At 36.6% G+C, this 15,707-nt stretch overlaps 2 protein-coding genes across 2 annotated transcripts; one reads left to right on the top strand and one right to left on the bottom strand.

Annotated features, from left to right (window-relative positions):
- Positions 1 to 70: 70 nt before the first annotated feature.
- LOC140056455 (Golgi pH regulator-like) lies at positions 71 to 11,146 on the top strand. The gene is made up of 13 exons (XM_072101823.1): positions 71 to 204; positions 503 to 562; positions 795 to 898; positions 1,104 to 1,210; positions 1,598 to 1,708; positions 1,843 to 1,963; positions 7,085 to 7,165; positions 7,340 to 7,440; positions 7,680 to 7,768; positions 8,085 to 8,273; positions 8,853 to 8,942; positions 9,069 to 9,134; positions 9,497 to 11,146. Exons 1-13 carry the CDS (start codon positions 163 to 165, stop codon positions 9,695 to 9,697), a joined length of 1,362 nt encoding a protein of 453 aa, XP_071957924.1. The 5' UTR covers positions 71 to 162; the 3' UTR covers positions 9,698 to 11,146.
- Positions 11,147 to 11,277: 131 nt separating this feature from the next.
- Positions 11,278 to 15,383, bottom strand: LOC140056454 (gamma-butyrobetaine dioxygenase-like). The gene is made up of 5 exons (XM_072101822.1): positions 14,533 to 15,383; positions 13,943 to 14,048; positions 13,193 to 13,395; positions 12,357 to 12,526; positions 11,278 to 12,209 (listed from the first exon to the last, which is right to left on the bottom strand). The coding sequence occupies exons 1-5, from the start codon at positions 15,324 to 15,326 to the stop codon at positions 12,061 to 12,063; spliced, it is 1,422 nt and encodes a 473-aa protein (XP_071957923.1). The 5' UTR covers positions 15,327 to 15,383; the 3' UTR covers positions 11,278 to 12,060.
- Positions 15,384 to 15,707: the final 324 nt, after the last annotated feature.

Consider the following 15,707-nt stretch of genomic DNA (forward strand, 5'->3'; position numbering starts at 1 on the left):
TTTTATTTTGGAATTTAGACCAATCGTTAATGAGTTTGGTAAACAACTTTCTGATGAAAAATGGCTGCCTCCTGTTGATGTGGAACCAAACTGACGACGCAATTATTGACAAAATATAGGCTAACTTAGGCATAAATAATTATTCTGATTATAGATTTAACCATGGCTTTTATGCTAGACTCATTTGTAATGTTTACTACCCAGGTACGTGTAGCATACAAAGAGAATGATAAAAGGCTAGGCCACACTTAGGCTAGGCTAGGCGTATCATATCATCATTCATGATCACCCTACAGGACCATATCGTCTCCGTCTCTGGTCAGTACAGCAGTGTTTCTTCCTACCGTTTCGGCCTAGCTAGGCTAGACTATAGAGTCATACAGTTCAATCAAGTAGTCCCACGTTAGACCTAGCCAACAAACAGATCTTTAATAAATGTGTGCCCTCTCTATTTTTTTTCTTGTTTTATACAATTTAAAGCATTATTTATTGTATTTTTTAGATTCTGTTTTTTCTTGGTGGTTGGGTTTTCTTCATGCGAGAGCTTTTCAGAAACTATGAGGTGAGGACTTTTCAATATGGTCTACATTTTGTCTATTAGCACCCTAATAATAGTGTTAGCAATGCTAAGTAAAAGAAACCGTATCTAGTACCGTTGAACGATCTTGTCTGACTTTTTTGACAGAACGAATGGAAAAGAGTATACCAGTACACATTTCACAATCTAAATTCCTGGAAAACAGTTGTTACAATTCATTTATAATTTTTTTTATTGTTTAATTTTTGTTTCAAAGGTTCATCATAATCTTGTTCAGCTCATTTTCTCTGTGACCTTTGCACTTTCATGTACAATGTTTGAACTTATAATCTTTGAAATCATTGGATTCCTAAATTCCAGGTAAGAAGATTGTTATTTTCAATATTGTAGGATGTTTTTGTTAAATCTGCCAATTTTACATTATCACCTTTCACAATAAAGTAAAATTATTATTATTATTAACCTAAATTAGAGGTAAAACTGTAATTAATAATGATTACTATTTTATATCTCATCATTATCAAAAGGTTTTAATTAGTTTTTCTATTTCTTATTTTAATAATAGCTCCCGACTTTTCCATTGGAAGTTGGATTTGTATGCCATTCTATTTACTTTGATCGTTGTACAGCCATTTTATATTGCTTATTATATTGTCAGTAATGTCAGGTTTGGTGAGTACAGTAAACACAATCAAATTAATATTTGTTTCAATTTAAATTAAACTTAACTTTTTTGTGTAATAAACTTGGTATACATAATGTAAATCATAATTCTTAATATTTTTTATTAAAGATTCAAAGAAATTAACAAAAAGAAGCAAAAACACAGAAAGTAAAGTCTTGCATTAGGAAAAAACCAAAAAATGGTTCAATGCATTTACATCATTTACTTTTACCAGTCTAGCTCCCTCCATTAAGCCGCATAAGTTTGCCTTTCAATGCTGTTGTGGGCCCCTAACCCCTAACCCTAACCCCCCCTAACCCCCCCTAACCCTAACCCCTAACCCTAACTTCGAAGTGCCTAATATGTTGATCTGTTTATGTGTATTTTCTTTTCAGTCCAAAGACGATATACTACCATCTTAATGCTGACTGTATCAGCTTGGCTGGTGTACATTTACTTTTTCTGGAAGCTGGGCGATCCATTTCCTATTTTGAGCCGACATCATGGTAAATTATTTTCCCATATTTCTCTTCATTTTTTAAAGATCTAAAATATTTAACGATGTTGTGTAGTGAATATTCATATAAACTTTTTCTCCTGATATGTTTTGAAATTATGTTTTTTTTTTTTTTCAATTTAGGAATATTGTCAATCGAACAGGTGATAAGTCGTGTAGGTGTTATCGGTGTGACGTTGATGGCGCTGTTATCTGGCTTTGGTGCCGTTAATTGTCCATATACCTACTTAGCCTATTTTATACGGTAAGTACCAGAATTTTAGCTGTAATATTTGTTATCTTTTTATTACAGTAAAATGAATTACAATAGAACACAAAAAAATGTCCTTTTATAGGGGTGTCCCCTGAATAGGGGTGTCTCATGAATAGGGGTATCCCCTTAATAAAGGTATCCCCTGAATTGGGGTGTCCCCTGAATAGGGGTGTCTCATGAATAGGGGTGTCCCCTGAATTGGGGTTGGCCATAGTGTTTAAAGATATATTGCCCGTCTTTCGGTTCACAAGAATATGTCCCCTTAATAAAGGTATCACATGAATAGGGGTGTCCCATGAATAGGGGTGTTCTATGAATAGGGGTGTCTCATGAATAGGGGTGTCCCCTGAATTGGGGTTGGCCATAGTGTTTAAAGATATATTGCCCGTCTTTCGGTTCACAAGAATATGTCCCCTTAATAAAGGTATCGCATGAATAGGGGTGTCCCATGAATAGGGGTGTCTCATGAATAGGGGTGTCCCCTGAATTGGGGTTGGCCATAGTGTTTAAAGATATATTGCCCCTCTTTTGGTTCACAAGAATATGTCCCCTTAATAAAGGTATCCCCTGAATTGGGGTGTCCCATGAATAGGGGTGTCCCATGAATAGGGGTGTCCCCTGAATTGGGGTTGGCCATAGTGTTTAAAGATATATTGCCCGTCTTTTGGTTCACAAGAATATGTCCCCTTAATAAAGGTATCCCATGAATAGGGGTGTCCCATGAATAGGGGTGTCTCATGAATAGGGGTGTCCCCTGAATTGGGGTTGGCCATAGTGTTTAAAGATATATTGCCCGTCTTTCGGTTCACAAGAATATGTCCCCTTAATAAAGGTATCCCATGAATAGGAGTGTTCTATGAATAGGGGTGTCTCATGAATAGGGATGTCCCATGAATTGGGGTTGGCCATAGTGTTTAAAGATATATTGCCCGTCTTTTGGTTCACAAGAATATGTCCCCTTAATAAAGGTATCCCATGAATAGGGGTGTTCTATGAATAGGGGTGTCTCATGAATAGGGGTGTCCCCTGAATTGGGGTTGGCCATAGTGTTTAAAGATATATTGCCCGTCTTTTGGTTCACAAGAATATGTCCCCTTAATAAAGGTATCCCATGAATAGGGGTGTTCTATGAATAGGGGTGTCTCATGAATAGGAGTGTCCCCTGAATAGGGGTTGGCCATAGTGTTTAAAGATATATTGCCCGTCTTTTGGTTCACAAGAATATGTCCCCTTAATAAAGGTATCCCATGAATAGGGGTGTTCTATGAATAGGGGTGTCTCATGAATAGGAGTGTCCCCTGAATAGGGGTTGGCCATAGTGTTTAAAGATATATTGCCCGTCTTTCGGTTCACAAGAATATGTCCCCTTAATAAAGGTATCCCATGAATAGGGGTGTTCTATGAATAGGGGTGTCTCATGAATAGGAGTGTCCCCTGAATAGGGGTTGGCCATAGTGTTTAAAGATATATTGCCCGTCTTTTGGTTCACAAGAATATGTCCCCTTAATAAAGGTATCCCATGAATAGGGGTGTTCTATGAATAGGGGTGTCTCATGAATAGGGGTGTCCCCTGAATTGGGGTTGGCCATAGTGTTTAAAGATATATTGCCCGTCTTTTGGTTCACAAGAATATGTCCCCTTAATAAAGGTATCCCATGAATAGGGGTGTTCTATGAATAGGGGTGTCTCATGAATAGGAGTGTCCCCTGAATAGGGGTTGGCCATAGTGTTTAAAGATATATTGCCCGTCTTTTGGTTCACAAGAATATGTCCCCTTAATAAAGGTATCCCATGAATTGGGGTGTTCTATGAATAGGGGTGTCTCATGAATAGGAGTGTCCCCTGAATAGGGGTTGGCCATAGTGTTTAAAGATATATTGCCCGTCTTTCGGTTCACAAGAATATGTCCCCTTAATAAAGGTATCCCATGAATAGGGGTGTTCTATGAATAGGGGTGTCTCATGAATAGGAGTGTCCCCTGAATAGGGGTTGGCCATAGTGTTTAAAGATATATTGCCCGTCTTTTGGTTCACAAGAATATGTCCCCTTAATAAAGGTATCCCATGAATAGGGGTGTTCTATGAATAGGGGTGTCTCATGAATAGGGGTGTCCCCTGAATTGGGGTTGGCCATAGTGTTTAAAGATATATTGCCCGTCTTTTGGTTCACAAGAATATGTCCCCTTAATAAAGGTATCCCATGAATAGGGGTGTCCCATGAATAGGGGTGTCTCATGAATAGGGGTGTCCCCTGAATTGGGGTTGGCCATAGTGTTTAAAGATATATTGCCCGTCTTTCGGTTCACAAGAATATGTCCCCTTAATAAAGGTATCCCATGAATAGGGGTGTTCTATGAATAGGGGTGTCTCATGAATAGGGATGTCCCATGAATTGGGGTTGGCCATAGTGTTTAAAGATATATTGCCCGTCTTTTGGTTCACAAGAATATGTCCCCTTAATAAAGGTATCCCATGAATAGGGGTGTTCTATGAATAGGGGTGTCTCATGAATAGGGGTGTCCCCTGAATTGGGGTTGGCCATAGTGTTTAAAGATATATTGCCCGTCTTTTGGTTCACAAGAATATGTCCCCTTAATAAAGGTATCCCATGAATAGGGGTGTTCTATGAATAGGGGTGTCTCATGAATAGGAGTGTCCCCTGAATAGGGGTTGGCCATAGTGTTTAAAGATATATTGCCCGTCTTTTGGTTCACAAGAATATGTCCCCTTAATAAAGGTATCCCATGAATAGGGGTGTTCTATGAATAGGGGTGTCTCATGAATAGGAGTGTCCCCTGAATAGGGGTTGGCCATAGTGTTTAAAGATATATTGCCCGTCTTTCGGTTCACAAGAATATGTCCCCTTAATAAAGGTATCCCATGAATAGGGGTGTTCTATGAATAGGGGTGTCTCATGAATAGGAGTGTCCCCTGAATAGGGGTTGGCCATAGTGTTTAAAGATATATTGCCCGTCTTTTGGTTCACAAGAATATGTCCCCTTAATAAAGGTATCCCATGAATAGGGGTGTTCTATGAATAGGGGTGTCTCATGAATAGGGGTGTCCCCTGAATTGGGGTTGGCCATAGTGTTTAAAGATATATTGCCCGTCTTTTGGTTCACAAGAATATGTCCCCTTAATAAAGGTATCCCATGAATAGGGGTGTTCTATGAATAGGGGTGTCTCATGAATAGGAGTGTCCCCTGAATAGGGGTTGGCCATAGTGTTTAAAGATATATTGCCCGTCTTTTGGTTCACAAGAATATGTCCCCTTAATAAAGGTATCCCATGAATTGGGGTGTTCTATGAATAGGGGTGTCTCATGAATAGGAGTGTCCCCTGAATAGGGGTTGGCCATAGTGTTTAAAGATATATTGCCCGTCTTTCGGTTCACAAGAATATGTCCCCTTAATAAAGGTATCCCATGAATAGGGGTGTTCTATGAATAGGGGTGTCTCATGAATAGGAGTGTCCCCTGAATAGGGGTTGGCCATAGTGTTTAAAGATATATTGCCCGTCTTTTGGTTCACAAGAATATGTCCCCTTAATAAAGGTATCCCATGAATAGGGGTGTTCTATGAATAGGGGTGTCTCATGAATAGGGGTGTCCCCTGAATTGGGGTTGGCCATAGTGTTTAAAGATATATTGCCCGTCTTTTGGTTCACAAGAATATGTCCCCTTAATAAAGGTATCCCATGAATAGGGGTGTCCCATGAATAGGGGTGTCTCATGAATAGGGGTGTCCCCTTAATAGGGGTATCCCCTTAATAGGGGTATCCCATGAATAGGGGTGTCCCATGAATAGGGGTGTCTCATGAATAGGGGTATCCCATGAATAGGGGTGTCCCCTTAATAGGGGTATCCCATGAATAGGGGTGTCTCATGAATAGGGGTGTCCCCTTAATAGGGGTATCCCATGAATAGGGGTGTCTCATGAATAGGGGTGTCCCCTTAATAGAGGTATCCCATGAATAGGGGTGTCCCCTGAATAGGGGTATCCCATGAATAGGGGTGTCTCATGAATAGGGGTGTCCCCTTAATAAAGGTATCCCATGAATAGGGGTGTCCCCTGAATAGGGGTATCCCATGAATAGGGGTGTCTCATGAATAGGGGTGTCCCCTTAATAAAGGTATCCCATGAATAGGGGTGTCTCATGAATAGGGGTGTCCCCTTAATAGAGGTATCCCATGAATAGGGGTGTCCCCTGAATAGGGGTATCCCATGAATAGGGGTGTCTCATGAATAGGGGTGTCCCCTTAATAAAGGTATCCCATGAATAGGGGTGTCCCCTGAATAGGGGTATCCCATGAATAGGGGTGTCTCATGAATAGGGGTGTCCCCTTAATAAAGGTATCCCATGAATAGGGGTGTCCCATGAATAGGGGTGTTCTATGAATAGGGGTGTCTCATGAATAGGGGTGTCCCCTGAATTGGGGTATCCCATGAATAGAGGTGTTCTATGAATAGGGGTGTCTCATGAATAGGGATGTCCCCTTAATAGGGGTATCCCATGAATAGGGGTGTTCTATGAATAGGGGTGTCTCATGAATAGGGGTGTCCCCTGAATTGGGGTTGGCCATAGTGTTTAAAGATATATTGCCCGTCTTTTGGTTCACAAGAATATGTCCCCTTAATAAAGGTATCCCATGAATAGGGGTGTCCCATGAATAGGGGTGTCTCATGAATAGGGGTATCCCATGAATAGGGGTGTCCCATGAATAGGGGTGTCTCATGAATAGGGGTATCCCATGAATAGGGGTGTCCCCTTAATAGGGGTATCCATGAATAGGGGTGTCTCATGAATAGGGGTGTCCCCTTAATAGGGGTATCCCATGAATAGGGGTGTCTCATGAATAGGGGTGTCCCCTTAATAGAGGTATCCCATGAATAGAGGTGTCTCATGAATAGGGGTGTCCCCTTAATAGGGGTGTCCCAAAGAAGGGGTTTTTACTGTATTAACCGTTTCGGCAGACCAAATTAAGCATTGGTACTAGATTTAATCCGATGGCTATATAAGAAATTTGTAGAAATGGATTCTTTATAAAATATATAAATTGTTGGTAATTTACCTATACTTTATATATTTTTGTTTATTGCATATTGTTGTTTAGTCATGTGACAGCTACAGACATCCAAGCTCATGAAAGAAAACTATTACAGGTCGTTGACATGATTTTGACAAAAAAGAAAAGGTAAACAATCTTGCTATATCACACACTTTTCTCATCTACAGTGTCAATTACTGGGTTCTTTTCTGATTTAACAATTCATCTCATTGTTAGTTCACTCCAATATGAATATAATAAGAGCGAGATGAGCTACCTATTTCTACCTACCTAGTTGAGTTTTTGTTTCTCCTTTTTAAGACTAGCATTAGTGGAACGTGATCGGATAAACAACACCACATCACGTACTAAGAGCAGTATATGGGGAATGATCACAAGTGTTACCTCAACTACAGAGGGCAGTATCCTTATAATTATCGTTTTCTATGATTCACAGCTTGTGCATATTTTAAATATAAATCCAGCATGTCTATCAGAATAGTAGAGATTACCTCTGTGTTCAGATTCAATTCACATTCATACATCATACTCATCCACCAACCAATAAACTCAAACTTTTTATTGAAACCTCAGCCCCTGTCAGGTTCTGGTTTTGTGTTTGTTGTCCGTTTGTCCGTTTTGCCTTGACTTTTACATTCAGATACTTCACAACTGCAGCAAGAAATAAGTGGTTATGAAGAACTCAGTCGGCAGTTGTTTATAGAACTAATCGACCTTCAAAATACTAGGGTCAGACATTTATGTTTTATATAGTACATACCATAAAATCCTTAGTTTGCAGAATATTATGGGTGGGGTACAGTATTAAAATATACTGGGAAGTTTTTAAACTAAAGTACATTTTAGATATTCCTAGTAATATATACAGTAATTGGAAGTCATGATTTTCAAAAATATATTTTTAGCTCTACAGCTCACTATGTCGGTCGGTCGGTAAACACTAACTCAAATTTGAGCACGCGACTGCAGCCATGTATATGGCCTTGTTTTAAGTTTGTAGAAAAATTCTATAAAAATATCAGGACAATTTCTTTTTACATTTAAGGCAAGAACAGAGTATTCTAAAACATTAAAAGGTCGATTCTTCAATCTGATGGGCTATGTGTTCTCGTTGTATTGTACTTGGAAAATCACCATCAGCACGATAAATATAGTGTTTGATCGAGTTGGAAAGAAAGACCCAGTAACAAAAGGATTTGAAATCGTGGTAGAATGGTTAGGTATACAGTTGGATGTAAGTATATGTTTAAATTACTCATACATTTACTTATAGTCTTCATTGTTTACTTGGTGCATTGATCCCTTTGCAGCTCAAAATGAAGCTATACTGGGACTGGGTGCAGATGCGTCGGAGTCTAAATGTGGAAATATATATACAGTATATAAAATGTAGTAAAGTTTGGAAATTATTGGAATATGTTTTGATTCCATTATTATTATTGAGTATTGAATTTTTTTATACATTATGATTCAATTATGCCAACTCTCTTGTTATCTTTTTATATAGTTACTATTATTTTATTTTTTTTGGAAATATTCTTTTTTTCAAACCAACAATTAGTAAACTAACCTTCTTGATAGTTACTATTGTTTGTAATACAGCTTAAGTATTATAGGTATGACATGCAATGTGTGCCAAACGTTTTTATTTTATGAATGCTGGGCCAAATCAAATTCTTATTTCCATCAATGAGATAACCTTGTATAAGGTCAAGATTTCAACAAAAACATTTTGAAGGTGATTTTATTATAATTTACCATACATTAACGTCATTCATCACTTTTTTTATCTGTTTTTCCTTATTTTTTGCAGGTAGAGTTTTGGTCGCAACAAGTGTCTTTCATTTTAGTCGGTATTATTATTGTCACTTCAATACGAGGTCTTTTAATCAAGTTAACAAAGGTAATACATTTTTACCATAATTAATAATTTTCATTATTATTGTTAGAGATTTCCTCTCCTTAAAATACTGATCACATAACTTCGTTATCGTCAGTTTTTTACAAATACTGATCTTGTTTTTTGCAGTTTTTTTATACAATTTCCAGTAGCAAGTCTTCCAATGTTATTGTTTTATGCTTAGCACAAATTATGGTAAGTATTAACACCATCCTTGACAGTACAGATATAGAATATATATATAAAAGTAGTCAAAAGAAAGAATCTCCACTGTTCTTTATACAGTATATAAACTGTGGTGTGCATGTCATTATGTTATCTTGTCAAAAATAATTCTAGCCATTCATTCAAGCTGGTTCACTATAAAAGTATACCCCAATGTGGACAAAATTATTTAGTTTTTGCTTATTTCAACAATAAAATTAACTTCCAATTAACCAGTAGGTTAACACTGATATTCAGCCCCACCCCCTCCTTTAAAATCAATATTGAGTATAGGGAACCCTGGTTTAAATATTTTAATGTCATTTTAGTGTTGAAGATTTTTTCTCTTCTAGGGTATGTACTTTGTGTCGTCTGTTCTTTTAATGCGAATGAACATGCCGCCACAGTATCGAGTGATCATAACCGAGGTTCTAGGTGATCTGCAATTCAACTTCTATCATCGGTGGTTTGACGTTATATTTTTAATAAGCGCCCTTTCTAGTATCGTGTTTTTATACTTGGCGCACAAACAAGCACCAGAAAAGAACATGTGACACAGCAATCACTATCAGGCTGATAATTTCCCACCTTAAGGATCAACAAAAAACATTTACTTAATGACCTTCTTCAGCAGAGCAGGAGTTTTTAAATGATTGAGCAATAACATACTGTATAATATTAATAGTCTAAAAAAAGTATTATTTTATTTTAGCTGTCAAAATAAAGGAGCCTGTAGTGCTACCACCCCCCCCCCCCCCCCCACACACACACTTCATATGGTGTCACCAGATCATTACAACAAACAAATCTCCAGACGGAAACAAAGTGACTGAATGTCTGAAAATAAGTAATCAGGGAATAGTGATTACTCTTCCCATGGTATTATTAAGCAAGTTTCTCCTCGCCAACCTGGGACCTGGGACCTGTATTCACCATTTACACATAGGCTAAGGGAAACACAGTTTTGAAGTAAAACAGAGTGAATAAAGTTTAAGGTAAATCCCATTGACTTAAGTGGTATAATTGGTGAATATGGTCACTGGAATTTTTTATTTTTTTTTTATTTTTTTTGTTACTGTTTGAATGTACTTTTGAACATTGTTTTCTAACCAAATTAAAAGTGTTCAAGTTGGTCCAAACAGTAACAATCAATAGACGTATAGTTTAGGAAAGTATCTAGTCTCACTCTCCAAAGATGCAGCTGCTCGGCTTATAATATAATATAGAAGATAAAAGGGAACTAAACTATAGCATCAATATATTTTGTCACAGAAAATAAAGAGGGAGTGAGTGAGTGGCCGAGCAGTTAAGACAGTGGAACCGTAATTACGTAGCTATAACATCGGCAAGGGTTCGAGGCTCACTCACTCTATGGTTCTGGGGATAGAACATGTCTTCTCACATAAGGACTATAAACCGTAGTTCCAGTGTACACATAGCTCATATGCACTTTAAAGAACCTAGTACATCTTTTGAGACGAGTAGAGGGTTACCCCGGTGTACTAGTCCACACAAACACAGCCACTGTGCAATTGGGACTGGACCGTTTGAGTTTAGTGTTTACCACCTGTTGGTCCCAATCCTTCACTAACAGAGAGTTCGTGAGAAGTTGAATATATAAAAAAATGTAAAGCCTAAATTCAAAGAGTGTTACAAGTATGTAGCTTAAAATGTTTTTTTAAATATGGGTGTGTAATTTTTTTATTTTATTCAATTCGTATATTTTTTCAATACAGTATATTAGCAAAAAGTAATTGCCTTATATTATGCTTTTACTGACTTTAATTTATGTTACATAGTTGAGGAAAACAATGTACATTATTTTATTTATGCTCATTATTATGGAAACTGATGGAAAATCAGTATCTGTAGAGTATACAGTATTTTAAATATTAAACAAAAAATAAACTGTAATGATTATTTTGTATGTTTTAATGTCCGCCTATATACCGGTCGATTGTTTCTCGTACAAATAGGTTTTGCAAACGATTTTATCCAGCTTCCATTCGGGCACTGAATGCTGGTCAGTATACCGTACAAGAGTGATGCGACACTTTCGAATTGTAATTATTTTTGTTAGTTTTTTATTTTCCCGTTCTTAGAACAAACATAATTTCTATGTATATTTTATATGCACATGTCAATACAAAAATGGAAATAATTTTCCACTGATGAATGAATGAATGAATGAATAACTACAGACTTGGGGCAAGTTTACTATACTACCTGTACTGGAATGAAGATCAAACACTTGGTAGAAAGGAACGGATATTACTACAAAAAACATATCAATATAGCTTTATTTCCATAATATAAATATAATTTTTCATTCTTTTTTTCTTACTATTATTTTCATTTTGTTTTATTTATATATTGCACTAAAGTACAGACACCAGTGTTAGTACTAAAGTAATTATAAACATTAAAAAAAGTACTTATTTACAATCATTTTGTCCATAAAAAAAGTTCATTAAAAAAACATAGATGTATAAATTACAATCTCATTCCCATCATAATTTGTATCTTAACTAAAATTAATTTCCATTTTCCACTCAGAGATTTCTAAATTTATAATGTGCTCTTTTACAGTAACACTGTCTCAAAACAAAGACAACAACTTTCATCACCATTTGTGTCGAATAGCTCTCATCAAGCGACACTAAGTGCTCATTCACACCACTCAATCAGAGATTTCTAAATTTATGATATGCTTTTTTACAGAACACTGTCTCAAAACAAAGACAAAACTGTCATCACCATTTGTGTCAAATAGCTCTCACCAAGCGACACTAAGTGCTCATTCACACCACTTATACTTTTCATTTGAATCTGAACATAAATGTATTATAAGAAGATGAGAAAAATGAATAGATTCTAATCATATTCTCATTTTTTCATATTATTGCATTGATTGCATTTACTTTCCTCTTTGAAGAACGCGTAGTCTGGAATCAATTTCATCCCAATCTAAATAACCGGACTCGATGTGACGAGCTTTATCTTCTGAAACTACGAAATCATCACGTCCATGTAGAAGACGAATGTTGCTGACTGTAAAGATTTCGCCTACAAAATAGATAAGTAATCAATAGGTAAGGTAGATATTATTCAGGTCGGTCTGTCTGTTTACTGGACACATAAGAGTACATTATTGTTTAATAGTGCCCTGGTAAACTAATATATTGACTAGTACATTATGAGGTAAATTCTAACCTTCAAGAAGCCTGCGTTTGTACATGTTTTCAGGGTCATATAGAATGTCAGAGAAAATCTTGAGGGCCCGGTAGAACTCTGCTACTTCTTCCACGGAAGATGCACTAACGTTGCTGGTTCTGAGATGCTCATGGTAGCTGATGCAAACTGGGTCACCTTCCTCATTCAAACTGAACAAATAAAATTACTAAAAATGTACAACTTACATTTATAAATGCAATTTCAATATTACAAGAATAAAGTCGTAAATTAAATTAATGCTGTAAAGCCATGTCTACACTGTCAAACTAGTTTGACAAAAAGTGTCATGTGCCCAAATATGGCAGTGATATACCCAAATATGGTAGTGATATGACATCATCATGTCCATGGGCATATCAAATTTTTTTGTCACAATGTTTGATAGTGTAGACATATATAAAGTTGAAATGCATCAAGACCAGTGATTTGACTCATTCTATGCATGGAGAAATTCTTCCATTTCTATGTAGTCTTCTAGTTAATAAGGCTTGTCTTATAAACGAGAGATCACAGGTTCAAATCCAGGCAGATGACATTTTATCAAACATATTAATTGTATTCAACTTATTATGATAGAAATAAAAGATCAAGGTTCTCAATGTGTAAACCTTTATTATTAAGCTCTGTCTACACTATCAAACTTTATATTTAAAATGATGTCATATTACTACCAAATTTGGGCACATCTCATTCTTGTTTTCAAAGTTTGATAGTGTAGACAAAGCTTTGGTCTATATTAGTTTGATGAATATATATTTATAAATATTAATGTTGATAAAATAAAGAACCAAGGAAGACTATGGCAGCATGCTTACCTTATTGTTGGTTTGCTCATACGATGTTCAAAATATGAGCCATGTTCAATGCCAGTTATTCCATGTTCCATTTTGACCTTTGTCAGTATGTCGTACGCCTGTGGGTCCTTCTCTTTGAGGACTTTGGCAGCGTAAAAGCCATCTACTAGCCAGTTTTCTCCTCCAGTGCAAGCGGGCAGAGACAAACAGTGCAAGAGAACAACCTAAAGTATGTATTGAAAAATGGGTTTGATAAAATAGGAAATTGGTTGATATTATTGTCTACCCTTTAAATGTCTGTCTACACTATCAAACTAGTTTGACAAAAGTGTGATGTGCCCAAACATGGTAGTAATACCGTATTCCCAAACATGGTAGTGATATGTCCATATATGGACATATCCATAAAATTTGATAGTGTAGACAAGGCTTAAGACTTACAGATTTGGAAAAGAATTTTTGTTAAATAAAAATTTTAAATATTGATTGATTGATAAATGATAGATATTACCATCATAAGTTTGTATAACAAACATGACAAAGCAACTATGTAGGGTCATGTTCCTAGTCTGCCTTGATTTGATATTTGGGAGCCTTTCTACTTGCGACAATGTAGGTTTACATAATTTACATGTTAATTCATTGTGTGTATTGGGATTGCTTTCTCACTTGATCCCTTGACACTGTTTTAGCTACAAACAATGACACATTATGGGCAGGTCGTAGGTCGTCGAAAACTCAATGTTTGATATTAAAGAGAAATCACTGTACCCCTGGAGTGAGAGACATGTACATCATATCAGAATGCAGTAGGATTTTCTTGGGAGTGTAAGCAAGAACGTAAGAATTTGGTTTTGACTTGATAGATGAGATCAAACTGAAAGAAAATACAATTTGAATATGTGTGGAAGAAGTTTAAATGTTTTATAAATTAAAAAATAAAGTATTAGTAATCAAAAACTTGTCAATCATGATTAATGTGCAGTATGTATCAGAAAGATGTGTCATGAACTTTGGAATCATATCATGAGGATAATTTATTTGTTTTGTTTAAATTGATTGCATGTTCCAACAATATCATTAAAAATATATCTATATTGTAAAACCAATATTGGTAAATGATTGGTCGATGTACACAATATTGCTAAATGAACATTTATATGAATGCAAGTCTATGTAGGCCTAGGCTTACTCCTGCTCCAGGGAAATATTATAAACAAAATATTTTTCCTAATGTTAAGGAATAAAATAAGGGGAAAAAATAACTACACACATTAATAGGCCTACATACATATATATACACATTGATAAATAATGCTGATTGATAACTGTAGATTTTTACCCTGTACTATATTTCTTACCCCCACATTGCTTCTCGTAAAAACGACACTCTTTTTCCAAGTTTAATCAGCTCTAATTCTTTAGTAGGGGCATTCTGCAGCATAGCAATTCCATACATTTTCAACGCTTCTAGCCATGCTTTAAGAGCATCATTATCTTGAAGGACATCAGCGTAGTCAAACATTGGAAAGGCTTTTTCGATGTCATGGGCGTTCCATAGAACAGGCTGATATCCATCAAGCGGCTTTTTTCTACAAAGTTGCCGATCGAAAAGCCAGGACGCGTCAAGCGGACTAGAGTGACCATCAGTGCCAATGACATGAACAGACTGTCCACTTTCATCCACAGTAGTTGCCGACGCTTTATCATTTAGGTTCTGTTCATTGAGAGGAACAAGTCGTTCTGAAATATCTTCATTAATGTTGAAACATTTTGTGCACGGACAATTATCTCGGATCCATGCATACGGATACAAGGCGTTTTCACCGTTATCCCATGTCACATGTACGAACTCACCATCCTCAGATACACTACTGCTGGCAATATTTACTGCATCTGTGACTGGTTTTAGTCGTTGCCAGTCTGTAGGGCTAGCAGAAAACTGACGACCAACACGGCTGAAAATATTCGGTTTGTTCGGGTTGTGTCTGCTGGATAAGACTTGGATAATTTTAGGCCTAGGCCTAGGCTTTGGGTGAATAATGCTACTATATGCTCGACTGATATGGTTATTTGCTAAACAAGAAATACCTAAGCTTCTAATGAAGGAAAATCGCAGAAGATTCTTGCTACAAAGCATGATGTTTTTCCACATAAAAAGTAGCGTAAATTAGCCGACGAATGTGAAAAATACTCTGTTTGCTGTTTGAGGTGGTGATATTCAGAGGTCATTCTGACTTCTGTACATCTCTACGGAGCGCCATTTATGCCTTTTATTTACTTCAGAAATAGAAATAGTACTACGGTAACTGGTCCAGTGGATCAAAATTGGCACCGGTGGAGCACAGTGATAGAATAGAAATAAGTCACTAAATTTAAATATATTTTCGTATGTTAATACACTGAGCTAAATGAACCCAATTTGGCACCAGTGGAGCACAGTGATATCAAATAATAAGTTATTGAACTTTAATATCTTTTCGTGTGTACTGTGCTCAAGTGGACCCAATTTGGTGCCAGTAGTGGAGCTCAGTGA

Source organism: Antedon mediterranea, chromosome 8, assembly GCF_964355755.1.
Source record: "Antedon mediterranea chromosome 8, ecAntMedi1.1, whole genome shotgun sequence".
NCBI lineage: Eukaryota > Metazoa > Echinodermata > Crinoidea > Comatulida > Antedonidae > Antedon > Antedon mediterranea.

Coding starts and splice junctions, on each gene's coding strand:
- LOC140056455 (XM_072101823.1), top strand. CDS start 163: ATGGCTTTTATGCTAGACTCATTTGTAATGTTTACTACCCAG. Junction 1,709..1,842: donor TATTTTGAGCCGACATCATG/GTAAATTATTTT, acceptor TTTTCAATTTAG/GAATATTGTCAATCGAACAG. Junction 9,135..9,496: donor TATGCTTAGCACAAATTATG/GTAAGTATTAAC, acceptor TTTCTCTTCTAG/GGTATGTACTTTGTGTCGTC.
- LOC140056454 (XM_072101822.1), bottom strand. CDS start 15,326: ATGTGGAAAAACATCATGCTTTGTAGCAAGAATCTTCTGCGATTTTCC. Junction 14,049..14,532: donor TTACGAGAAGCAATGTGGGG/GTAAGAAATATA, acceptor ATTTTCTTTCAG/TTTGATCTCATCTATCAAGT. Junction 13,396..13,942: donor ACATGTCTCTCACTCCAGGG/GTACAGTGATTT, acceptor TACATACTTTAG/GTTGTTCTCTTGCACTGTTT.